This window comes from Arthrobotrys flagrans (assembly GCF_004000055.1).
Source record: "Arthrobotrys flagrans strain CBS H-5679 chromosome Unknown unitig_8, whole genome shotgun sequence".
NCBI classification, from domain to species: domain Eukaryota; kingdom Fungi; phylum Ascomycota; class Orbiliomycetes; order Orbiliales; family Orbiliaceae; genus Arthrobotrys; species Arthrobotrys flagrans.
The window spans coordinates 4,730,071-4,755,682 of NW_027137553.1; the positions used below are offsets into that span (position 1 = coordinate 4,730,071).

The 25,612-nt window shown below is 45.5% G+C and overlaps 8 protein-coding genes across 8 annotated transcripts; 4 read left to right on the forward strand and 4 right to left on the reverse strand.

Moving 5' to 3' along the window:
* Positions 1-1,249: 1,249 nt before the first annotated feature.
* Positions 1,250-5,633, reverse strand: DFL_007853 (uncharacterized protein; the record flags this gene model as incomplete). Its single annotated transcript, XM_067637500.1, has 7 exons — positions 1,250-1,510; positions 1,596-2,418; positions 2,533-2,920; positions 3,022-3,804; positions 3,962-4,397; positions 4,486-5,060; positions 5,138-5,633. 7 exons carry the CDS (start codon positions 5,631-5,633, stop codon positions 1,250-1,252), a joined length of 3,762 nt encoding a protein of 1,253 aa, XP_067489011.1.
* Positions 5,634-7,413: 1,780 nt separating this feature from the next.
* DFL_007854 (uncharacterized protein) lies at positions 7,414-10,386 on the forward strand (the record flags this gene model as incomplete). The annotated part of the gene is made up of 5 exons (XM_067637501.1): positions 7,414-7,587; positions 7,668-7,695; positions 7,748-8,444; positions 8,506-9,651; positions 9,711-10,386. 5 exons carry the CDS (start codon positions 7,414-7,416, stop codon positions 10,384-10,386), a joined length of 2,721 nt encoding a protein of 906 aa, XP_067489012.1.
* A 220-nt stretch (positions 10,387-10,606) lies between these two features.
* DFL_007855 (uncharacterized protein) lies at positions 10,607-11,704 on the reverse strand (the record flags this gene model as incomplete). Its single annotated transcript, XM_067637502.1, has 8 exons — positions 10,607-10,676; positions 10,743-11,102; positions 11,173-11,272; positions 11,329-11,352; positions 11,427-11,445; positions 11,511-11,533; positions 11,619-11,637; positions 11,702-11,704. The coding sequence occupies 8 exons, from the start codon at positions 11,702-11,704 to the stop codon at positions 10,607-10,609; spliced, it is 618 nt and encodes a 205-aa protein (XP_067489013.1).
* A 727-nt stretch (positions 11,705-12,431) lies between these two features.
* DFL_007856 (uncharacterized protein) lies at positions 12,432-14,635 on the reverse strand (the record flags this gene model as incomplete). The annotated part of the gene is made up of 5 exons (XM_067637503.1): positions 12,432-12,773; positions 12,833-13,450; positions 13,517-13,957; positions 14,019-14,156; positions 14,222-14,635. The coding sequence occupies 5 exons, from the start codon at positions 14,633-14,635 to the stop codon at positions 12,432-12,434; spliced, it is 1,953 nt and encodes a 650-aa protein (XP_067489014.1).
* Positions 14,636-18,943: 4,308 nt separating this feature from the next.
* DFL_007857 (uncharacterized protein) lies at positions 18,944-19,189 on the reverse strand (the record flags this gene model as incomplete). Its single annotated transcript, XM_067637504.1, has 1 exon — positions 18,944-19,189. One exon carries the CDS (start codon positions 19,187-19,189, stop codon positions 18,944-18,946), a length of 246 nt encoding a protein of 81 aa, XP_067489015.1.
* A 74-nt stretch (positions 19,190-19,263) lies between these two features.
* On the forward strand, positions 19,264-20,760 carry DFL_007858 (uncharacterized protein; the record flags this gene model as incomplete). The annotated part of the gene is made up of 1 exon (XM_067637505.1): positions 19,264-20,760. The coding sequence occupies one exon, from the start codon at positions 19,264-19,266 to the stop codon at positions 20,758-20,760; it is 1,497 nt and encodes a 498-aa protein (XP_067489016.1).
* Positions 20,761-21,460: 700 nt separating this feature from the next.
* On the forward strand, positions 21,461-22,210 carry DFL_007859 (uncharacterized protein; the record flags this gene model as incomplete). The annotated part of the gene is made up of 2 exons (XM_067637506.1): positions 21,461-21,929; positions 21,990-22,210. The coding sequence occupies 2 exons, from the start codon at positions 21,461-21,463 to the stop codon at positions 22,208-22,210; spliced, it is 690 nt and encodes a 229-aa protein (XP_067489017.1).
* A 2,044-nt stretch (positions 22,211-24,254) lies between these two features.
* Positions 24,255-25,301, forward strand: DFL_007860 (uncharacterized protein; the record flags this gene model as incomplete). Its single annotated transcript, XM_067637508.1, has 1 exon — positions 24,255-25,301. One exon carries the CDS (start codon positions 24,255-24,257, stop codon positions 25,299-25,301), a length of 1,047 nt encoding a protein of 348 aa, XP_067489018.1.
* Positions 25,302-25,612: the final 311 nt, after the last annotated feature.

Here is a 25,612-nt window from a genome sequence, read left to right on the forward strand (position 1 = left end):
CTTTTTGAAGAACGGAGATTTACCTCTTTTCTCAGGCGGACGCTTGGGAGTGCCGGCTCTTTTGACAAGATTGGACTTTGTCTCCAGGGCCAGGACCACTGCGCACTGGGCTATAGTGGTTGGGAGGAGTAGGACAGACAGGACCTGCATGGTTGGAGTCTTTCTCCTTTTCTTGCCTCGGGCTAAATTCCAAGGAAATCATAAATCAATAAATTGAGCTACGCGCGTGCGCCGTGCTTATAAAACAGGAGCTTAGAGACAAGTATCGATATCTTGCTCGATATTTATAATCCCATGTATTCATGCGTATCTACAGGCAATTGACCTCGACATCAAAAAGAAAACATAAGCCGTTTTCCCGATTGCGATCGATCTATCGCGACCGAGTTAATCGATACCACGGCCTGGATCGATAGATTGCTGTTTAAGATCTTTTTTGCAATTTGGTTATGTTGAATTGCATTGTAATTGAAGTTCCAAGACTACATTGAGATAAAGTACTGAATTCCGACGTAGCTAGGCTGTTATGTTCAAGTCAGGGTGTTACATTGTCGGTTCTCAACTGGGAACATCCCCACGGCAGCATTCCGGAATACTTTTGGTCATGCATACGCATAAGGTCATCCTCGCGCTCGGCCTAGTCTCGAGACCGGATGCCGCGTCGCTCGCTTAAAAATAATAGTTGTCTCCACCAACCCTTCACATTTGATATTTTAACTATCCGGATATCGAGTATCACCATCCTCGATCCCCTTTCCCGCTGGGGCCCTACGAAACTAAGTACGTAGTTACTTACTTACTACCTCGCGAATCGGGAATAGTAAGCGATTTTCAACTTGCAGCAGCTGTTAGTAGTTCTTAACCGGAGCTTTGCAAAGATAGCTATGGACGTAGCTGGCAATCGATGTTCTAGCCCCGAAACTTAGACGCTTGGGAAGGGTAAGGACCCAACTTGTGCATATTTTCAACCCGGCCTTGCATACAAAAAAGGGTCCGGCCGGTCGCCTGATCACCCAACCGACCTCCGCATGTTTTCGGTTGCTCGGGTTCTCTGCATATCTACGTCACTTACGCGATAAAATAAAATCCGCATCCCAATATTCCAATAAAAAAATGTTTTTTGGTCATTCTCCTTCCTATTACATGGAAAAACTTTCTAAATTGGACATTTTGTGGGATAGCAATAAGGAATCCCTCGTAGCCCGAGCTACCTATTTGCGCAGATGCGCACGATGCCTGAATTGCACGGTCAAGAAGATCCATCAAAACTGAAGTCGCTCGCATCATCTGTTTGCAAACTACGTGTGTCATCGTTATCCCAAACTGATCCCCGAGAACCATTTTGTTCGGTTTCAGTTGTAAAATAATCGATCCGCGTCCTAGATTCTGTTTCATGGTTAGGAGTTGATGGTCCAGCGTCCGCGCTATCGTCTGGAGGGAGGCTATCCCTTGTCGCTTTGTCTTCAGTCTCATCCTGCGCTTCGACAGAGTCCCATTCTTCCATTACTTCCTATACATACCATCACCGGAAACGTTAGTTGACTCACGAGTACTGGCGGAAATAGGCTCCCGGTTCGAGAATCTTACTAACGTACCTTTATCGTTATCGGACAACCGCTAATAGTAACCCAGTGTGTCTTCCCAAAGTTAACATCAATGCGAATGGCCTCGCCAACTGACTCGTGTGAGAATTCTATGTCAAGTACGAAATATCCTTCGCTTGATGGACCAGACTCGGGGTAAGTGACTATGGTCTCGTTGTTGACTTTGAAGGAAGAGACCATAGATAACAGATTATCGAAGCCTTCATCGCCAGGCCCGAGTCTGCATCTTATCGTCCCTTTAACGGTGACAACGAACCCATCCGTCTTATCGATTAGTTTAACCTGAAGGAAAAATAGACTCGCTCGAAGTCTGTCGGCTAAGACCTCGAGAAGGCCGTCTTCCGGAGTTCCTACTATCGGCTGGAACGGAGAGTCAAAAGTCATCTGTTCGAATGAACACCGCTCAGCCTGTCCCTCCATACTTCCCATATCTGAAAGGCTGTCAAAAGATGGCTCAGTTTCTTGGGCGAATTCTACATTGAGTCGTGAAGACCGCTCTGTGATTCGCTTATCCCATGATTCTTGAAACTTAATCCAGGCATCATTTCCATTCATGGTACTCAAAAAGTTGTGGAAAAGTTGACGGAGCCCTGTTGGCTCTATTAATTTGTCGAATTCGGAACCATCCTGAGGATTTGAGGCCTTGCCGGATCCAATGGAGAGAATAAGATCATATCTCGGATCCCACAGAGCCCTTGACTCTGTAACAGCAAGGTGAATGGGATTGTTTTCTTTGAGACCGCCATCGCGACAAGCAGCTCCATGGTCAACGTGTGGAGGAAAATAAGGTGGAGCGGCCGACGTGCATAGCGCCCTAGATAATATAAAGATTTGTGTAAGTGAGTGGAGTTAAATATTGCTTTATGTCATATATGAATATCTCCTAAGTCTCTAGAGATTAGTCAAGCAGATGTGTGCTACCACTTACACATTTACAAGCCCAGTATCAGAGTACATGTACCTGCCATGATCCCCGCGAGTGTAATTTGCGATTAGCTGGCACTCCGATGCAACAGTTGTCGTCACTGCTACCCTGCAATGATTATTCAACCCAAAGAACCCTTTCTTTCTATGACTCTTACTTTCAAAGAATTCTTGGAGGGATTTTCTTAGATTTTCAGAAAAGTATAGCGGTTTCGCATCATTCCTTCCCGGCGAGAAAGTGAAAAAAGTGTTCAAGTATTCCCAGAAGGACTTTTCTGACTTTGATCCAGGATCCTCTTTACTAAAACCGCCATTGCATATTTCTTTAAAGTGCGGGATGAAGTTGGTTGCGGATTTTTTGTAAACTCCAAGAGCAAGAGCCGCAATCCCACCTTTCCCGAAAAAGTTAGGTTAATGACTAATAGCTTTATACTCTATATTTCGACTACGGAGTCTTGAAGTGCGTAGATTAGAAATAACGGGTGCGACTCACCTGTACTTGTTCCAACGATAATATCAAAAAAGTCCCCAATAGGCAACCCGAGACCAATCCGAGACTCTAACTTCTTGAGTATCGCCAATTGGCTGATACCACGAACACCTCCACCGTCAAGGGACAGCACACGAATCCCTGACAATTGTGGACGAATATTCACTTTGAATGGCCAACCTAGGCCAATGGAGGTCCCGCATATAATACAAGACGTCAGAGTATGTTTCCCTGTCGCTTGTTTCATTGTTGTGGCCGCGGCTGTCGAATCACTATGCGCTCTAATACACTCTTCGCATACTGTATGATCGCACGGTAACAAATATTCCGGCTTTTGGAATAGGCAGCCGTAGCAGATGGAGGATTTGCGAAACGGGTCACCTCTCGCTGCCCGTCCTGCTCGTGGGTAAATCCCGTTCCGCCTAAGCTGTCGAATATTCTTTTCATGTTCTTGGATTGCGAGTGTCCGCCATATTTTTCTATCTGAGTGGTCCTTGAGCTTAAATTCGTGCATTATGTTCGTAATGTGTTCATCGACCGAGGCGACAAAGGATTCTGGGTTTGTCCTGTCGTCGCTCTCAATATACTCGCCATTCTCCATCAATTTGCCTGATTGATTTTGGTGTCCCTTCGCGCCATGACCAGCTTTCGTGTTCACACATCTCTCACCAGATCTCTGGTCTATGTATGCGCAGGCTACATTCTCATCGTAGAAAGACTCTATGGCTTTCAGGCATGCCCCTCGTATTTCTGGATTAAATACCGTCGATGGGATAAGTATATCATCTAAATATTTTAAAAATTTATCTTGATTAGTTATCGTGGAGTGGTACAAGTACGACAATGAAATAAAATCCATAACGGCTAATATAATCTTGGCTCGAGGACAGGCGCAACAATATCAAGCAAATAGTAAAAATGTACCAAGGTATCTGGGACTCACCTTCACCTTTCGCAGATAAAGCATTCCGCAAAATGATGATCCCAAGGGCAGGGACACAAGCAGGCAGGCCGAGCGAGACGCCGGGCTTGAAGCAATGACGAAGATATTCTCCGATGCTGAGATGTAATGTTTCAGGTATGATTGTATTCCGACGACATAGGCCGAAGTCAAATGGTCTTTGGTCTCCTGTTGCAAGATGCTTGAAAGCGAGGTCCGTCAATGTTGACAATTGTTTGCTGTCAAAGCGAGTCAATGACTTGGCTCGCTCTGCTTGGACACGCTGAGAATCGGATCTGATACGATCTAGGAGGCGTTGGTTCTGTTTATGGACTATATCAACGCCGCCCAATCGTCCGGAACCCTGTCGTGGAATATAATGCACATGAACATCAAGGTAGTTTCTTTTAAACAGTCCCTGTATATTCGTTTCTCCGTACTATAGCAAAAATATAATTCATATGAATAGTCAGCGAGATGCCGCAAGGTATTGGCTGTATTTTAGTACTCATGATGTTTGCTCTGACCTTCTTAGCAAGGGCCCTGAGAGTATCGTTTGCCTCTAGCTCCTCCGATATAGCGGCGAAGAATTCTCTAGTGAGAAAATCTTCGTCGTCTGAAACCCATGCTTCATTTTCGACACTGGGGGCGTTTAGAATTATGATCAGAGCCGGGAGTGTGTATTGGTTGATAGTATTCTGCGCTCCTACGGAGCTCCATTCCAGCATTCGAACAGTAGTGTCAGCCCAAGACCTGTGGTCATTTGTTACATAGCATATCACATCACTGAAGATGTAGAGAAAGCGGGGATAGATGGTTTTAACGACAGAATTCCGGTCCCGGGCCCCCTCGATCCGATATCTTCGGCTATGGTTTACCCAATCGTTTTGGTGTTTGGCGGCGAGAGGTTCTGTTCCCGCCAAGCCTTCGCAATCCGCCAAAAGGAGGGGTGTCTCGGTCCCGAGGCTTGAGGGCTCTGGATAAAGGTTAACCTCTCCGGTGGTCGAAACAAACAAACCAGCGCCTGAGCTTGCCCCCGGAACTGGAGCTTCGAGCGACTCCCAGGTTTCTGTTTTGGCAGAAAGATAGATGAGTGAACGAACTATTTAAAGGCTCAGATGTTAATATATTAGTGAGTGAAGTCATGATATCTCTTTTTTAGCCTTGGAACGATCATACTTATGACTGACTTTCCTGCACCGGTTAACCCAGTAAAAGATACTATGCTTGGAAACTGGAGACTAGAGCCTTGTGGGTTGGCCTGCGCCGAGCGGTCAAGCAAGTTTGCCAACCGTGGAGTTTCTGCGATCATGGATACTCTAACATCATTTTCAGTTATTTTAGTCGAAAATCCAAACCATTTAGCGGCTTCATCTCTTTTAAAGACATATGAATGGTTTCCAGCGCTAAGAACATTTGTAATAGTGTTCCAATAGTGCTGAATTCTCCTCTCAGACGCGGGCTTCCGACGATGTGTAGGATTCCGCCGCAGATGACTTGTTACAAAGCATAGTTCACAGAATACTTCGCCACAGGTGCACGGAATAACTCCAGGGAGCTTGTCGCATTTTCCACATTCCGTAAAGGCTTGTGATGACAGTACTACTGCCGAACCACTGCTACTACCCGCATCTGGCTTCGAGACTATGCTACTGCTAGTGCCCTTAAAGTCCATGATCGATTAATAGGGTGCTTATGTATGCAGGTTTAAAATTTGGAATCTTGTGTATTTGGTAGCCTCGAGTACTCGGGTTCAAGCGCTCGAGCCGGAGTGAGATTAGAAAGATAGTTTCCAAGAATGAAGATGTTGAGACGCCCCGGTGGGCTGCGCGCACGCGAAGGAGACAAAGAAATCTTAAACCAATCTAAAGATAATGGCTCTCGAGTTCACAGTCAGATGGGTACGAGACTGGTCAAGGAATGCATCCACAATCGACAACGAGGGAAATGTCCCCATTAAATAATCTCAAAAATTGCGAAAGAAGAAACACTACCCATATCCAAAACCACATCTCTACATGCAACTTGGAACTATGCATGTAGTTGAGCCGCATATGCGCGTACCTAAGCTACGAATCGTAAATTGTTGGAGCTATCGACCAATTTCGAAATCTCTCAGCCTGAGGCCCTTCCGAACACGGCTGTGCTGACGTAGGTTGACTAGCGTGCTAATATGAATGTCTAGGCTAGCTCAACCTGGACGCAGATGTGATATTGCATAGATTTCTCGGCGCCACAGCCCCGCACCATGGAATACGTCAAAAAAATCTTCCAACTCGAGTTTAATTACTTCTACGGGCACATTACAAAGCCCCTCCTTCGGTTCCTAGAGGCTTGGTTTTCAATTGGATGTTTAACAAATATTGCGTTGGCGCATGTGGTATTTCTAGCCCACACATAACGATATATCGACTTCGTCGACAAAGTGATATTATATCCATGTCTCGTTCCCACGCTTCCGTGCTAATATTTAATTATGGATGCGAATTTAACTGTCATCCATTCAAGCAAAGGATCAATAGGAATGATGTAATAAGTCTTAGGTCGTCGAGATTTGATGGATTTGTGGATATTCATGCGACTGGAATGCAAGGATCCAGGAAAATGCAGCTTCGTACGACACGTTCTGAAGGTACAAGACAACATTATTGGCCCGTATGCCGCCCCTTCTTCCTCTTATATGAGCCTTTGGGCAGGCAGTCTCAAATATCAACGGAATCCGGAACGACCACGAGACCGCAAGTCAAACTAGACCGATGAAATTCCGCTTGTTTCTTCGAATCAATAAGTATCAGGCATCTTTTGGGGTGGTACAAACTATTAAGAAGGAAATTGAACAGCCTCAGTAGCAATCTATGGCTGCCGTTGGTCTATTTTTGAGTCAACAAACGGCACACCATATCCCTCCTATCATTTCACTTGCGCCAGCACCCTCACCGAAGATATTTCACTAGATTGACCACTTTGATTCATCGTATTTGCCTGTTAAAGTTGTGGGGATATTATCTCAGCACACCCTAGCTTCGGCTCCTTTCCCTCTTGAGGAATGAATCCTGATCCGCTAGGACCTGGAAAGACTAGCGGATTTTGTGGGTACTCTTTAGGCAGTTGTCGAGATTTTCTACGGATTCGATCTTATTAGCTCCGTTGATTGGTTCATGCGGCTCTGTTGTGGTGCTAAGTTTTCTCTGTTGTATTTCGTGTTTTGGTTTGGTTTGGACAGATGCTGACATAAGCTGATGCTCCAGAGTGCCAAGACTATCCGAAACCGAAGGCTTTCGACAAGCTTCCCTGCAAAATTATTTTTCTTCGCGAATTCGAAACATATCGACGATCACAAACGGCCACTAGTAGTCCACGCATGGACGCACTTTCCTCGATAATACCCTTCGGATAGTCGCCACCTCGATACTCTGAGTGCATACTATATACATCCTGGGAAAAAATATCCCATCATGGCGCCACCGCTTCTAAAAACGTCGTTCAAACAGGTCAAGGTCCTCCAGTCGTTCTATACTGGAGGAAAGTGCGCCTTGTCTGGTGATGGTCAAATACTTGTTAGCACGTTGGATGAAGACGTTGTCCTTACGGATATGGAGACTGGTCAAGAATTGGCGAGGATCGAAGGCGTATGTTATCGATAACTTGCTGTTGCAAGTTGGTTTTTAGAGAGGAGGGTTTGGCTGACCAGTCCAATCGAATGGAATAGGATACAGAACTGATATCTACATTAGCTAGTATGTAACCTTATATCTTATGGTTGGTTGTATATACTAATCGTGGTCTTAGTTACTCCTAATGCCTCCCATCTAATTACCTGTTCGAAATCCTTCATGATGCGAATATACACACTCTCCATCACACCCACCGGCATAACTGCAACCCTTGCCCGTGCCGTAAAAGCCCACGATGCACCCGTCATCACCTCAGCAGTCGATCCAACCGGCACCTTATTCGCCACTGGTGGTTCCGATGGTCTTGTCAAAGTCTGGGACATCAAGGGAGGCTTCGTCACACACAATCTACGAGGACATGGTGGTGTTATCTCGGCGCTGTCATTCTTTGCACCTCCGGATAGAGATGCCAGGAAGTGGAGACTGGCCTCTGGGGCAGACGATACGAAGATTATTGTTTGGGATTTGAATACTAGGAAGATGGTGAAGACGTTGGAAGGGCATAATAGCGTGGTGAGAGGGTTGGATTGGAGCGTTGACGGAAAGATGCTGGTTAGTGGTGGGAGAGATGCTGTCTTTATCATCTGGGAGACGAAGGATTGGTCCGCTAGGGGACAGGTCCCCGTCCTCGAGACTTTGGAGACGGTGGGACTACTGGAACCCGGTGTAAAGGTTGGCCAGAGTGAAGGCGACAATTCCCAGGTGGTGTATACTGCTGGTGACAAAGGGTCGATAAGGCTATGGAGCTCGAGTACAGGAAAGTCTATTCCGATGGCGAAAGCTGATCAGGAAGATGAAATTGTGGATGTGATGTATGACTCTATCCTACCCATAGAAGTTTCATGATATGAAAGCTAACAAATCGGAAAATAGATACTCGAAAAAGACAAATTCGATAATATCGATCCATAACGACCAAACCTTCCTCGTTCGCTCTTTAGCTCCAAATCTCCCAATCGCCCGTCGGATATCAGGTCATCACGATGAAATCATAGATCTCCAATACCTAACATCCAACGACTCACTCATCGCTTTGGCCACAAATAGCGAAGATATCAGAATACTCTCTCCGAATGAGTCTTCATTTGGTGACATTGGCGTTCTAAAAGGTCACTCTGATATTGCAATCTGCTTGGACCGAGATTCAACCGGCAACTGGCTTCTCAGTGGTGGTAAAGACAATGAAGCTAGACTATGGAAGATCCATCTCGAAAATCCTCTACAGCATGAACGGTTCACATGCTACGCCAGATTCGTCGGACACACGGAATCCCTGGGTGCAGTAGCTCTATCCCGCTCGGAACCGACTGAATCGTCGTCATTTCCTGCACCGCCAAAATTCTTGATCACAGGCTCCAAAGACTCGACAATAAAACGCTGGGATGTACCAAAAGCTCCAGAAGGACAAACGAATGTCATCATCAAATCTTCAAAGGCCTTGTTCACACGAAAGGCCCATGATAAAGATATAAACTTCATCGACATCTCCTCAGACGACAAACTTTTCGCAACAGCATCGCAGGATCGGACGATTAAAGTGTGGTCTACGGAAACCGGTGAAACAGTTGGTATCTGTAGAGGTCATAGGAGAGGTGTTTGGTCAGTAAGATTTGGACCGCCACATGTTACTGCTAGCACCGTAGGCGGAGAAGGGGCGGGAAGGCTTTTACTCTCCGCTAGTGGTGATAAAACGGTTCGGTTGTGGAATTTGGTGGATTATAGCTGCATAAAGACATTTGAGGGTCATGCGGGGATTGTGCTGAAAGCGATGTGGTTGAATAATGGGTTACAAGTTGTGAGTGCTGGTGGTGAGGGCTTGGTAAAGGTCTGGGAAGCAAGAACTGGGGAGTGTGTAAGCACACTGGACGGTCACGAAGATAAAGTTTGGGCTTTGGCTGGGAGCCGAGACGAGAACGTTATAGTCACAGGTGGTGGAGATTCAGTTGTCAGCTTTTGGAAGGACGTGAGCGAGGAGACTAGAGAGGAACGACATAAGGAGGAGGAGAAGAAAATTGAACAGTAAGTTCTTAAAAAAAAAACGAAGATGATATTGAGTCATAATACTAACAATTCAACAGGGAACAAAAACTGGCGAACTACATTCAAGCCAAGGACTACAAGTCTGCCATCATCCTGGCACTGGAACTCAACTATCCTTACAAACTTCTCAACCTCTTCGCATCGGTGATCAATTCTCCCGATGCAGAGAAAGGTTCAATCATCGGACTTAAATCCGTTGATGAAGTACTAGCCAATCTGAAAGACTACCATCTATACTTACTCCTCTGCCGAGTACGTGACTGGAATACAAACTCCAAGACTTCTAATGTGGCACAAAGGGTCCTGTCAGTGCTCTTACGCTCATTCCCTGCCGAGAAATTTACGGATTTGAAGGTTCCAACAAAGAAGAAGACGGAAGAGGAGGGAGAAGGACGAAGGAAAAGGAAGGGAGAAAATATGATCATTAAAGATATCATGGAAGCTATGGAAAAGTATACGGAGCGACATTACGGGAGGGTGGAGGAGTTGGTTGGAGAGAGCTATATTGTCGAATACACTTTAAATCAGATGGAAGAGGCGGCATTTGTCGACGATAAGAAAACGGCCGGAGTCTTAGATGGCAAGGGGCAAGTTAATGGGATCTACGACGACGACGACGAAGAAGAGGAGGAAGTCGCAGATAGTGACAATGATGAAGAAGAAGAAGAAATCTCTGAAGATGAAGACGGAGGCGAAGACGTTGAGATGAAGTGAGTCTAAGGTTACCCGGATTGGCGAGCTGTACGATCTCTAGACGGAGTTATTGGAATGGTTTTTCTTGTACAATATATGGGCAAAAGTTCGATAGCCATTTTGCTGTTTAATATAGTGTAGAATACTAAGGATGAATAAGTAATTTTCATCTCATTCCAATGCATGCTAGCTAACAGCAGGCTATATTCCGCCGTCTCGTATGATGACAATATGGCCTGTCTTAGTCCTGTCTACTTCGTAATAATCTCTTGGTAACTTTGTCCTTGGTGATTATGTAAACGTGCGCACCCCTGCAGTACCAGAACGTTAGCAAGGTCCAAATATATAGCGGGGAATAACCTCGACGATAAGCATACCAACCAGCCAGCGCATCTCTATCCAAAGAATTCAACAAAGTCTGACTGACAGTCTCAAACAGATCTTCAGGCTCCAGATCCGGCTCCCACAGACCTTCAGCAACACCAAACAACTGGTCGCTCGCCGTACCACTGACAATAAAGTCCTTGGCGAAGTCGATACAACCGATCGAATCGAATCCGCAAATGAACGGCTTACCCGTACGCTGGTTAATACCAGCGACGACAGGTGAGACGAAGTATGGACCGAAACGACGTTCGTAAAGAGTCGAGGAGACGAGGTTTGCCATTGTTTCCGGTTCGATTTCGCGTTCTTCTCGGAGACGGTAGAGATTTACTTTGTAGCGGAAGAGGGAGTGCCTAGACGGGTGTCACGCTTTGAGTATTTGAACCCATGAATCAATAAAGGGAAGTGCCAGCGACTACGGACATTGTTTGGACATCGGTGGCGAGACCTGTTAGACCCAGGAATACATCGCCATAGTTGAAGACCTTGGGGAAGTTGTTCGATAGTGTGAGGGCCTGTTGACCTGTAGGTGGGTTAGCACGACTGGTCTAACGGGTTTGACGGATCGTAGTAACGGACCTAGTCTCAGATCGCATGCAATGGCTGTCGTAGTCCGTGTAAGTGTCAGTAACGGTGTCGGGTGTATCGATATGGATCGTTGGCAAGTTGCCCCTCACCTACGCAGTCCTTCCCAGCCTATATCACCAAGTTAGAAATGACGTTCCAACAAACGTGCGGAGGGGTATTGAAGAAAACCATACCATCGCCAAACAAGCACCACCGTCTGAGTAGAAACTACCATTAGCAAGCTACCCCAAGTATAACAAAAGAGGTCCGTGTATTGACTTCGTGAACAAGTGTGTACGTACTAAGCGTGAATGGATTCGACTACATGCCCACCAGCTAGTTAGGACCCAGCTCCAAAAGCTCTCCAAAGCATAAGCAAACTCACCATCTTGAATCGACTTGGTCTATCGCTCTAATAGGGTATTTCAAAGAAGTTCCGACAAGGACGGCAGGGTATATCGACGGGTATGGCGATGGAGTGATGGATGATGGCGAGAATGGGGAAGCTTGAGAAAGGTCGATAGAATTGCGCGTCGTTTGGGATGTCGTACTCAGCATGTTGGTGTGGTGTTGGACAAGATGTGGCGCATGAGAGCTTAACTGCCACAGTCACGTGTTCTAGTAGCCACCAACATTCCAACAACTTATACAACCGCTTCTACAGTGGGCAGTGTAGTATATAGTATACTAGGTCTATAGATGATCTACAGGGTTTGGAATCCAAGGAATATGACGTGACTAAAAGAATTATCATGATACCTCATTTGTTCCAGTTTCTAGAATCATATGGCCATAGAACATGTTGAAGTTGCCTACTGCAAATACGAATCAGTTGCATCTTCGAGTCTCTTTTATGCGAGTAGCTCGAAAAGCTTAACAAGAATACCTGGTATAAGTTTCAAACCCTTGCGTCGCAACTCCACACTATCGTTGACTATGGATTAAATCAAAAAGCTAAGTTTAAGACCATGGTATCATAAGGATAATAATTCATTGGATGTAAGTGCACCTCTCTGTGAAAGAAAATCAGTAGGAAATGGAAAACCCGTGAACGCCCATAGCTATGAAATAAAAAGGTGTATGTATTGATCCCTGCCAAACTGTTGCAAGAATCTTTAGACAATTGGCTTCTGCTCTCCTTTGGAGAGCCATTCAGCACGGATGATCTTCTTCAAGATCTTGCCAGTTGGCGATTTTGGGACCGCCTCCACAAAGTAAACGCCTCCATCCAAAGCTTTATACTTGGAAAGCTTGGATAGTATAAATTCCTTCACCTCGGCTTCGGTGATTCCCCCAACTTCAGTAGGAACAACGTAGGCTCGTGGAACCTCATGTTCCTCGCCTTCTGCACCAACTTTGATACCAATGACAGCGGCATCCTTGATACGTGGATGGGTGATGAGGATTGCCTCCAACTCGGCGGGAGCAACCTGCCACCCACGGACCTTGATCATTTCCTAACCCCTGTTATCAGCTTCATTTTAGTTATAATTTCCCTCAAGATCGATAAACTTACTTTCTTCCTGTCCATTATGTAAAGCTTACCATCTCTAAAGTAAGCAACGTCGCCGGTCCGAACCCATCGATATCGTATGATCAATTCTTTTGTAGCCTCTGGGTTACCCCAGTAGCCTGAGCAACACTGTGGGGTTCGGATCTGGACCTCTCCTTGCTCGCCGGTATGGGTCACATTGACTCCTAGCTCGTTAACAATCCTAGCCTCAGTGTTTGCTAGAAGCTTGCTAGCAGCTCCGGTGCGATCAACATCATCATACTTCATTCCGACAGTGATGCCAATTTCAGTCATGCCCCAGATGTTAACAATCTCAGCATCACTAGCAAAACAAGTACGAGCCTCCGTTTGCAACTTGACATTTAACGGGGCACCGCCGCACCAAATTCGCTTAATCGTCTTGAGCTTGTTCTGTGTCTCTGGTGGTGACTTCAGGAACGCCTGGAGCACCGGTGGGGCAACAGCAGTTTCGTTGATCTCATACTTAGCAGAAGCATTGGCGAATGCAGTGAGATCAAATCGAGGAAGGATGTACGTGGTTTGCCCAAGACGGAGCGGAACCCCAATCGTCAATGGGGCTGCAAATCCGTGGAACGACGGGAGGCACATCAATCGTTTAACCTAGTAAAGATGTTTACATCAGTAATGACCCAAGAATACGCTCCTTGCTTCCTTTCAATCCCTCACCTCATATGGCCTCTCTAATGGCTCGCGAAGAACCACACTACCGGCTACCCAGGCATAGTGTGAGATAGCGATAACCTTCGGCAATCCAGTCGTTCCAGAGCTTGCAAAAAGTCCCATCAGGGTAGTCTTTGCGGTCTTTTCATCATTGAACTTTATCCAATTCTCCTTTTCATGCTTCAACAACTCCTTGAAGGAACGAAAGCCATCCTCTTCCTTGAATTGCTGACCTTCAGTGTCAAAGGCAAAGATCCTGTCACTTGAGATCGAGGTACGTTTAGCTGCCTCATTAACATTCTTCAAGAGACTTGGCTGAACGAAGATGAACTTGGTACCAGAGATCTTGAAGTGGTGTTCTAGTTCAAAGGTTGTATATCCGGGATTCGTGCCAACAAACGCAGCACCACGCCCAATGATAGCCAGAAACAAGACTGGGTACATAATCTAAAGCCTTGATGTCAGCTCCTCGATCGATACTCAGCTTTCAGGAATTGATAATACTCACGTCGTTAAACGAATGGATGCAAACTGCATCTCCGGGTTTGACTCCAATGCCGCGAAGTCCACCAATCAAAGATTTAACCTGTGACTCCACTTCGAACGTAGTCATCGAACGCTCCGGATGCAAGGCATCACAATAAATCTGCAAAAAGACCATTTTAGCTTCAAGCTACATCACATTCGTTTTTGCACAACAAGGGAACCTACCGTCTTGTTGTGGTCATATTCATTGTTGCCAAACAACCACGTCAAGAGGTCAACATGGGGAATTTCATACGTCTTCTCTCCACGCATCACCGGTTCACCGGTATCCTCAGTATCAGGGAGCATATTGCTAATCGAAGCAACATTTGGCTGCGCTATCGTTAATGGTGTCGAATATTCAATATGGGTTGGACCCTGGTCTGATGATTCCGAAGAGCCTGAGTGCGTTGAGAGGCGTTTTGGAAGATATCTTGGATTGTTGCCGAATTTCTGGCTGGCAGATCTGTCCTTTCGTTTATTTGTAGTTATAGAGGAAACAATGGCCTTCCATTTACTGAGAAGGTGTCTGCTGAAGTGAAAGCGTGGTTGTGTCGAGGTTCGCGGGAGTCGCGGTGGTTGGGGAGCTATGGTAGACATATTGGCTATTTTTCTTGACTACCGACTGCCTGACACTTGTTTCACTGCCACTTGACTACAACAGCCTTCTTTTAGCTTTCCTTTCTTCCTGTAAACTAAGAGCTGACAACTCTATATATTCTTCTCGGAAGAACTTCCACTCCTTTGTTCTGATTAAGTCCAATTCCGCTCGAACTTCTGTCTATGCTCGATATAAGGCCTCTAAAAGCCCGAGACTCGCCACTCAACCGAGGAATTCGATTGACATGTGCTCGAGAACTAATGTTTTAATTAGTCCTAAATATTTATCTAACAGTCAACCAACTTAGAAACGAAACCGAAATTCCCAACGAAACCGAATTAAAGCTGGATTACAGGCTTCAATCTTTCAAATCAGGGTTGTTACAAAGTGAAACAAATCTATCTCCAGATGATCGTACCACCAGATCAAAAGTCCAACAGTTTTATATTGTTAGCACACCCCAGCGATTATATGCAAAAAATGTTGGAAAACGTAGTAGGCAGCAATAATGGCGGACAACTAGCTGTTGTAGGTGCGGAGGATAATATATCGATTCGAAGGCAAATTTGCTTAGATGAATTTTCCAGTCCGGAAAACCATTTGCCTTGTTATTTGTAGACGCGCCTCACTCAATCCAATGGATATCTACTAAATGCCACATTCCAGACATGCAAAGGAAGCCCTGCTGTGCCGTGTGTCTTTTTGGGTGTTGCATATCCACGAGCCATTGGAAGGTACCAGCTCCAGACAAGGATCCTGCCGAGCTCCAGAACCTCCTTCGCTCAAATTCCGCGTGTATACGCATAGCTCCGTAGCTTTAGTCACATGCATGATAGACACTTTCTTTTCACAGTTCTTTTTGATAGAAAGGGAATTTTACAAATGCACATGGAAGCCGGCTTATCGGCATGCACATTATAAACCCAAGCGAGAGGCGAGGGGTAGGTAAAACAGATAGGTAAAGTTTAGATGGGTACGTAGGTTTGCCCGCACTTGCATATTTTGGGATTTCAATCAACCTCTTATATCATGATATGTAATCTGTTATAGATATGAGTATATTAAACCGCAACAAAAGGATTTCCAACTTTTTTGAAACCAGCCCCAATCGCTCAAGCTTTAGATAGCGTGATAGACGGCAGAGAAACTTTATTCCTCTGGTATGTATGCAGTGACACCATTTCTCCCAGCAAAGCAAAATCAAAAGCTCGTATAACGTATGCATTGCCATGCGAAATGCTGGCGCGTATTTGATGTACATGTATGTAGACCACGTTACCCATCCCTGCAACCCAAAGTTCAACCGGGGTGATAGCGTAACTGAAACTACAAAAAGAAACTAGGTCATCGGCATCGGTGAACTACCATCTGTGGCCACCGGTTGCACAGAGCCAGTTGTGGGTCAGGCTCATCTAGTGTTGCTATCGGTCTGCATTCATGATTGCTAGAAAAAAGAATAGCATCTAACTCGGTCTCCCTTTGATCTGTTTTGAATGTTCCGTCATTTTCGTAATAGATAACAAAATACCTTCGGAAACGATACGATTGCTAAAGTATAACTGTTGTGAGATACCTCGGTCCTGACATACGTCGGTTCCTCTACCCTAACATAGGAAGTTGGCTATTTCGAGGGTTTCAAATCAGATTTTCGAACCAGTTAACCAACAAGATATTGGCAAGACTGAGAGATAGACTAACTGAGATCCAGACACAACAAGTATGCAAGCTTAAGATATTCATTTCCGACATTTTAGAGCTGTCACAGGACTCATGGCTCGTATATCTCGGCCTTCTTTGACAACATTTGTTGTATCTCGGGCAAGATATCATCTTCTGATAGAGGTTAGGATTTTCGGGTATGATGTGTCCACGGCCTGCAACCATTCGGAACCTATCAACAATTTTACATAGTACCCACCGGATGATTAGCCTAGAATGACGGGTAGCTAGGAATGGCGTTAGATTTGGCGATTGAAGCGGGGCGTCTGTCGAGGGCCACATTGTTGCATTTTTCTCGTTGAAGCCGAGCCCGTACACCCATGAGAAATGCCCAAAAACAAAATGGAACCGCCGCCTGGAACCAGGATTTTTTTTTAAATTTTTTATCGCAGTTTATGCAATTTTACGAGCTCAAATACGAGTTATGCATTATTCTCAGGTTTTTCAAAGGAAATTCAAAGACTGCTGCGGACATACGTGTTTCTGTGCCTGAGCGGTGCATATGTTGCGGGGCGTTGGTGACTTCTTCTAACCATTGTGGATTGCGTTCATAGCGTGACTGAACGCTTAAGAACAGCTCATCTCGCAGTTTCCCTGTAATGCGGTCGTTAAGCCAGTGTGGTGATAGGATATAGTTTTTCTTTCTTTCACATTTTTGCGCTGTGAAGTTCCAGTTGTTATTAGGCAGACGACCGTGCGCAATACTATTGCGATTTTTGGATAGCTAGCTTAGGAAGTGGATACCTGAGCTCAAGCCGAGAATTTTCCGATTTGATCTACGGGAAGGTAAAATGCTTCACATGACCCGCTCTTATCCCCGTCAAGTCAGAATTTCTAGCAAATAGTAACTGCAGGCCGAAAATTCCAGGTGGGAGCCGCGGGGTTTCGTGCATTGTCACACAGTGTTGTCTCCACCCGAACCTTCCCCTTGAGTTCTCGCCAATCGAGGAGCAAACTTCAAAACCCGGCAGCCGCGGAACGAGCCTCGTGGACGAGCGCATTAAAAACTTAATAAATCTTGATTTAGAAGTCGTCGGTCATATGGATAAACTTAGCAGCAGCGGCATAAGGGACAAGAGAGTGGTATGGCTTCAATTCGCAACGACTCCCATATTCCTCTCGAAATTCAAATCGAAAGCATGGATACCATTTAGGAACATCGACCGACAGTGGTCAGCGTGAATATTCATCAAGAGAAGGTATATACCATGGCTCGACGAGAGCTATGAAGCAATACCATGTACGTATGATATTTACTATAAAATTAAGAAACGGGGCTATTGATAGAGCCTGAAAATCATTATATTAAAAAGCGAATAATCGAGGCCCGCCTGGATACCCATGTTTCGGCCAGTGCTACGAGAACATAATGCGCCAGGCCAGGTCCCGAGGCAAAGCCGCAACTATGTATCCCGATCCAGATGCTCATGCAAATTTGTTTTCGTTCCGGAAAAAGTCAACTTGCTTCTCGTCGCGTCAGGAAAGCAACCATGATTTAAATTTGCTTATCTCGAAGAAACATAATATAATGCAAATTTAGGATCCCGCTGGCTGCCCCACCTCGGATTGTTAATTAATTCCACATCTCTCAACACCGAGTCGGATGGCGGCCAGCGGGCAACATCTAATTCCCCCGTCATCGATCCTTATGGCGTAGGATAACTATAGAAAAAATTCCTGTAGATCCTCTAGATACCCTAAATGTTTCGCACTAGCGCACCAACTTGCGACTGACAATCTAGGCAACGATATGGGGGGTAGGGGGATGCGGTAATGATCCCTGTCCAAACAGGCAAGCTCAAAGCAATAGTAGTTGGAATTTAAGCAGTCCAACAACATTGCGAGCAGTACCTGCAGGTTTCGTTTCCCTAGAGCTGCCATTTCTTCGAGGATGTCTTTAGTGGCATATGGGAAACAATCCGCTAACTTTGGAATGTCAAAGATATGTGACATTACAGATGTTTCTGTTATCTGCGAGAACATATCCGGGTGTCCAGGGAAGTTTCATTTTAGGCCGTTCCAGGCTGTCGAGAGAGAATTGACTCGTCCGCTTGGCTGCATATTACATGTTCTGAAAAGCGGATTTCGACGCTATCTCTAGGAAGCCTTTAAACCGAAAGACGACTTGATTGAGAATTTTCTTGGATATCGGCGTATATCACACATCGTGCTGTCCTGCAGTTCCGTATACGAATATCAGAGGCAAAATATTACGTATTCGAATACTCGCGAATTTTGATACGATCCAATATCGTATTTGTGTCTATGCATTTACCATATACCTAAATATTTGTAAGTAGTGTGTTAGCTCCGAACAAGCTATACATGGGTACATACGTATACACGATATACCTTTAGTAGTCTACTATAGACTATATGTTTAGCTAGGATTCCTTTAATTCAAAGTCAGAATTCGCCTTCGCTCCTAGAACATCAGCACTGACCTTTAATTTAGGGAACTATAGTCATTTTCCTTTACTGTCCCAGTTGCGCAATCGTTGTAGTGGTGGTTGTTGTCCCGCGATAGTTATCAAAAGTGCGCTACGGCGTGCACCCTATTCCCACGGCAACGATGGAGGCCAACAATGCTAAGACGACAGTGTCTCCGGTCGAACCTTCGACGCCACTTGCTCAACCTCCCCCATGTGTTTTATCTCCTCCTCATGAGCCAGATCCTTCTGCTCAACCTCATAATCACTCTCATCGCCACCAACACCGACATCAGAGCTCATCTGTGCCAACGAATTTGTCGTTGTCACCATCATCATCATCATCCCCTTTTCCCTCTTCCTCGAAATTGCTAGCCTCTTCAAAGGCTTCTGGGGGTTCCTCATCTATCGATACCTTAAACTCTCACACGAGGGAAGAGACACTATTATTCCGTCTGTGGAGAAGAGCTAGAAAAGCTATGGCAACCCTACACCACTATATCAGGGACGATAAGGAGCCGTTCGTGTACCCAACAGCATATGAGGTTGCGAGCCCGCTTGAATATGAACACAGACGCTACTGGACTCGAAACATATTTGCAAGGGATCCAGTTCTCAGCTACGATGTTGAGAAAGGAGGTGCTCTCTACCCAGGCCCTCTACCAGAAAAAGAATCTTACATTTGGCCCAAAATTCGACACGTTTTTCTCTCAGCGTACCGTAGACTCTTTAGTCTAATTTTTCTCGGGAACCTTGCCGGACTTCTCTATGTTGTTTTGTCATTCAGGGGTCCTGGAAGACTTGCTCACTTGTCCACTGCCGTCTCTGCAAATCTTCTCGTCGCCGTTTTAATCCGCCAGGATTTTGTCGTCAATGCAATCTTCGCTGTCTTCGCCTTAACTCCTCAATGGTTTCCTCTTCGAATCCGTCGTTGGATCGCCAAGGTTTATGAATACGGTGGAGTCCACAGTGGTGCCGCCATTGCTGCTACTATGTGGTATATCCTACTGACCGTGGAGATCACTCGAACCTATGCCAGGGCGTTGCATAATGGGGCTCCTGCTAGTCATATGATTTCCCTCCTCGTCTTGACTTGGATTCCTCTTTTCATTCTCCTACCTATTCTCGCATTCACCATTCCAGAGCTTCGACGTCGTTTCCACAATCAATTCGAAGCTTCTCATCGATTTGGCGGCTGGCTTGCGATCATAATCATCTGGGTTCAAGCTATTGTTATGGCGGATGCTGCCCGTGGACCCAAGTCCCTTGGTAGATCTCTTGCTGAAAATCCATCTTTCTGGTTTCTCATTATCATCTCGATCTGCATTATATATCCCTGGCTCCGACTCCGCAAGGTTGTGGTCCGCCCACAACCTCTCTCTCAACATGCAACCCGTCTTTGGTTCGACACTGTTCAGGTCGGTTTCTGTCAAGGTTTCGCTGTCAGTGATAGACCACTATTCGAATGGCACACCTTTGCCTCTCTTCCAGAACCCGACTTCAAGTCTTGTTCTCTTCTAGTCTCAAACGCCGGCGACTGGACTAAGAAACAGATCAACCAAGGTCCAGATAAGCTATGGATTCGTGGAATCCCTCGAACTGGTGTCCTTCGTATCGCCCCAATTTTCAAATCCGTCATCATGGTAGCAACTGGTAGCGGCATCGGTCCCCAACTCTCTTTCCTACTCGCCTGTGGAAATCGTCTCAAATACCGTCTTCTTTGGTCTACACGCAGCCCTCAGGAAACCTACGGAAAGGAAATCTTGGATCTTGTCAACAAAGTCGACCCACAGGCCGTTATTATCGACACAAAGAAAACTGGCCGCCCCGATATCGTCCAGATTACCTACGAGTTATACAAAAACGAGGACGCCGAGGCTGTTTTTATCATTTCCAACCAGAAGATCACTAGTAGTACTGTTTACGCCCTGGAATCTCGTGGTATTCCTGCCTACGGCCCCGTTTTCGACTCCTAACTCTACCTCTCGACTCCCTTATCGCACCTTCCCTACTCCTTGTATAAATTGTATATAGTAGCAAACTCATTGGCATTTCGGGCGTTTTTCAACTGTTTCTTGATTACACATTAGCACATGGGCGTTCTGAGGTGTTTCCTTAGTTTTAACCACCAATTGTTTCCGGTTTCCTGTTTTCTTTCTTTTCTTTTATATCTCCCCTCCTGTTCTTACTATCTATTATCGATCAAACTACCTGCACCACATCTTCCAAAGCAGTGCTTCTTCACCATTATCCATGAGCGCCTATTACATTCGTCTCTGTGTTCCCTTAATTCCAGAAACAAATAAACCTCTCCTATTTTTTCGGTTTAAGCTTTCCATCAGCACGTTTGACTCTTTTGTAGTACTTCGGTCCAAACTTCGAGGCCGAATTCGTTGAATGGTTCATCATGATCCATTTGAATTCTTGTCGACAACATAACTCTTGGCTTCAGTCTCTGAAAATTGGACTTGTATTTAAGCCTTTCTTCACGTAAATCGGATGGGATTGGACATTGGATCTTTACTCTATCATCTTATTTATAATTCCCTAACTGATACTCCGTCCACATCGGACTTCATATCGTATCCACCGCGACTCCGAATATCCTCACCAACAGCCCCTTCAAAATCCAACAAACAACACACTTAATCCTTCCTCGGTATACGTATATATACCATGAACATCCCATTCCTTCCTTTCCCCACCCTCCCCGCCCACAGCGGATACAAATATACCATCCACCAAGCAACCATCTCAGACATCCCATCGCTCACAACCCTCCATTTCACCGCCTTTGGCAGCGAATTAGATCAATTCATTCCCAACAACGTCGACGGCAGAGCATGGATGTCCGAGGCGTTTAGAGTATGCTTTGAAGAGTTTGGAAAGGATTGTCTTACGGTTGTTGTTATTGCTCAGAAGATTGGAGATATTAATATGGATGGTTTAGACGAGGATGGGGAGGTTGTGGCGTATGCGAGGTATATATTACCTACGAGGGAGGTGTGGGATAATATGTATTCATATCCTAAGGCGGTTGGTGGGATGGATCAGGAGAAGATTGATGAGTTTTTGGGAGATCTGGAGGGACAGCATGCGGAGGCTATGGGGTGGGGAGGTGGGGAGGTGGAGGTGAAGCATCTTTGTAAGTATTCCTTGATAGATGGCTGGGGGCAATTCCAATGTTAATAATATTTTGATCCAGGGTTCGAGAATCTGGCTACCCATCCGGATCATAGAAGATTAGGAATCGGAAGAACTTTGGTGGGGTATTTGTGTACACTTGCGGATGAGATGGGGCTAGAGGTGTATCTTGATGCTTCGGATTTTGGGATGGGGCTGTATGAGAAGTTTGGGTTTAGGGCGGTCGAAGGGACGGGGAATAGGGCGGTAAGTGTGCCGATGGTGAGGGGTCTAAAAGGTTAGGAAGCATGGTATAGTATCTATAAATCTACTCTTGTGAAGTTAATGATATACAACGCTATGCAAAAATTGAGTCTGCAAATGTATGTATCTAAAAAATGAAAGATTTGTGGACGTGAAGGCTGATAGTCTTGTAGAAAGATGAATGTTAACCGCCCTTTCTATTCGAAATTACAAAGAATTCTAAAAGTATAAGAATGAAGTAATAGTAACCCGCCAATTCTAAAAACAAATCGATCTATCTGACGCCCAAAGTTAAGTTTTAAAAGATAGAGTGCCCCTTGGTATCATACCCAGTAACTTGACATGACCGCTAGCCCCGAACCAAACTTCAAAAATCCCCATCCAGACTGGCCAAAACTCTTATCACGCGAACGCCAAAGCAGAATTCCAGGAATCAAATTCAACAACGTCGGAAACCCAACACCTCGTGCAGTGTTTGTCGAATTCGATTGCCCTCTTCTCGACTACTTTGCCGCATCGGCAGATGGAGGAATCCGGTGACCGGCGCGGCTTTATAGTAGGATAGGATGCCACAGGCGTGGTGGAAGAATGATACGACACACATGCTGATTCGAATCTGACGTCAGGTTGTTCTAGATGCCTAAACATCTAAGGGTTGGTATTATTCCGGCTGGGGTTTATAGAGTGCTCGAGTGACATTGTTAAAACTGGCATTCATGCAAGAGATTCTTACAGAATAAAGTATTTTGGGTCCTTCGGCCGTGGTGACTGAGTCTGTCTGGATATCGATATCTCAAGAACAGGGGTGGTAAAATATAGGTATTTCCCAAGTGCAAAGAATACTACACATCCTATTATATAAAATAAACTTGGATATCGACATCTCGAGTATGGCAAGTGACTTGTGCCCAATTTGCCACCCCGTTGATGAATACAGAAACCATGAGGTCGGTCAACGATATCTTTCGAAATTTCGATAAAACACCAGGATTATATAAGTAATGTGATGCATAGACAAAGCTCGCAAAATCATTCAGTTATCCTAGCGACCTCGACCGACATTATACTACACTGAACAGGCAAACTTGGGGTCGGATTCGGATTCCACATGGCAGGGACGTCAACATCGCTTAACGATTCTGACAAAAGCTGGATATCTCAGCAAACACGCAGCTGCTTCGATCGGGTTATAACGTTTAGCGTTAGCTGTGAAATGTCCTAGACAGCTCATAATAGCTAATAGGATGTATAATAATCACCGATTCTCTTCTTTTAGTAAACACCGTTATCCTATCCCTATATACATAATTCTATATGTACTACATACGTATATCGTAGTAGATTTGTACTGCGTTGGAGCCGGCTGGTTCGAATCGAATCCTCGAATAACTCTCAGAATATATACATTATCCCGTACAAAGAAGTCACTTGTAGTTTTCTGATCAAAGTGTCTTCTCTGCTTATAGCTTCGTACTCATCGTTCACGATACCTGGTCTCGTACCCAGACATCACAAAGGGAGGCCCTTTGTGCTGTGTTGTGAGGTGTGGTATCTTGGTCCCATCTGGCAATTGAGATCATCAGGCCCGGCCGTCTTAGTTGCCAGACCAAATTTGCAAAGTATATCAAGTTTGCCAGCAAACTATATTAGTCTTAAGCAGCCCGACTAGTTAACCTAGACTTGGACTTCGATCAAATACTTCCTATTTATATGCATGTACCATAACCCGCCACGGCCGGTTTCATGATAGACGACGAGCAAAGTGGCGTGAGGAAGCGAAAGGAACAGACGGGGTACCTGGCCCGCCGTTGATCGATCGTATTCGCACAGTGCAGAAAACATAGATGCTTTCTTCTACTTACTTTAGGCCGGCCCAAGTATGTGGATATTCACTGCCGTCCAGGCTAAACCTTTTTTCCGTAGCTGAAGTTTGCTGGTTGGATTTTCTAGAATATGGCGTGGAACATGCAAGCAAGCTAGGGGTCGGGGTGAACTAGTCCCGTTGTGGGGCGCTGCATCGTTGGTAGCACACCATTAGCCCAGGCATCTCGTAACCCCAGCCATCAATTCAACAATCGGTTAAATGCCCATCTTCACCCTCAAAGACCACGGCATTATCTCCCTTCTCTTGTCATCTATCTACCTCCCTCTCATCAAAGACACGCCTACCGTCAATCTCCAACTTTATCAACTTCATCATCAAACAAAGATGGCCTCTCGTCTCAGCATATCCACTGTCTTTCGGGGCAATGGCCCTCGAAAGTCGTTTGCACCCACACCACCATCGGTCTTCCTTATCCCCGAGATTCTAGAACTCATAATGCTGGAGCTTCCAGCCGTCACAGTCCTTACAACATGCAGAGGCGTCTGCAAAGCCTGGAAATCACTCATAGAAACGGCACCAGATCTAAAGTACTACTCTTTAACTGGTCTCAAGCGTTCAAAACAGCGCCAAGCCGAAATCGCAGCTCGACAGTTACCGGAACAAGTCATCACACCAATGGCACTTGCCGTTTTATCTGCATTTTGGGAAAAGCTGGCTACAAACGGGATTAATGATAATCTTTACGTCGTCAATGAAAGACCTGGTGTTTATGCAACCAATCGTCGACGACATCCTTGTTATCCTGTTTTTTGGGTCTTGACGTTGCCGGTTCAAGGGACAATTTGTACCGTCAAGTGGCTGGTGAACCGAAAGCAAGGACCGGGCGTGGAGAAGGATCGCAAAAGGGTTCGGACCGATATGAGACCTCTGTTCAAGAAATTCGCAGGAGGGACAAAACTTATCCCATTGATTGATCCTGACCTCGACCGAAAAATGATCTTGGATGTTGCAATTGAAGACCAATCGAATTGGGGATATATCTACCGTAAAGATGGTGTTCAACCGGAAGAAATCTCGAGGCTCGACCCCAGTGACATCACTGCTGAACCGTGGTCGAGAGTGATATCAGCTCTTGCGAAAACGGTTTACGAACAAGCACCCAATCCTGCGTTGGGCGAGAATCCGAAGTTCTGGTGTGATTTTGTCTACGAATATTTGGATTCGAAGAGGGAGAAGAAACATCATACGGAGGAAGTTGTATTCGGGAGCTCGAAGCCATTTAATGTTGTCGTTGGAGAATCCTAAGCGCCTGTATACTGCATTTGACTCGATACAGCATGTTCCATCATGGGCATGTAATTGTACATACATAGATAAACTCCGACATGGTTCCGTCGGACTTACCTTGTTCCAGGTCTGCCTTGGAATTTAAAGCCATAAATGGAACGCGGTGTCAGCGCGAGTTAGCGGGCTGAGTGGTAATTCTGTGCCTGGATTGGGGTTATTCACGTAGCTGGAACCTGACGCGCAAAGGCCCCTTTCAAGGGTGACGGGAAGAATAAACCAATCAGGTCGCGTCATTGGCACTTGGGCTTCCTGATCGGGCAGCCTAATCA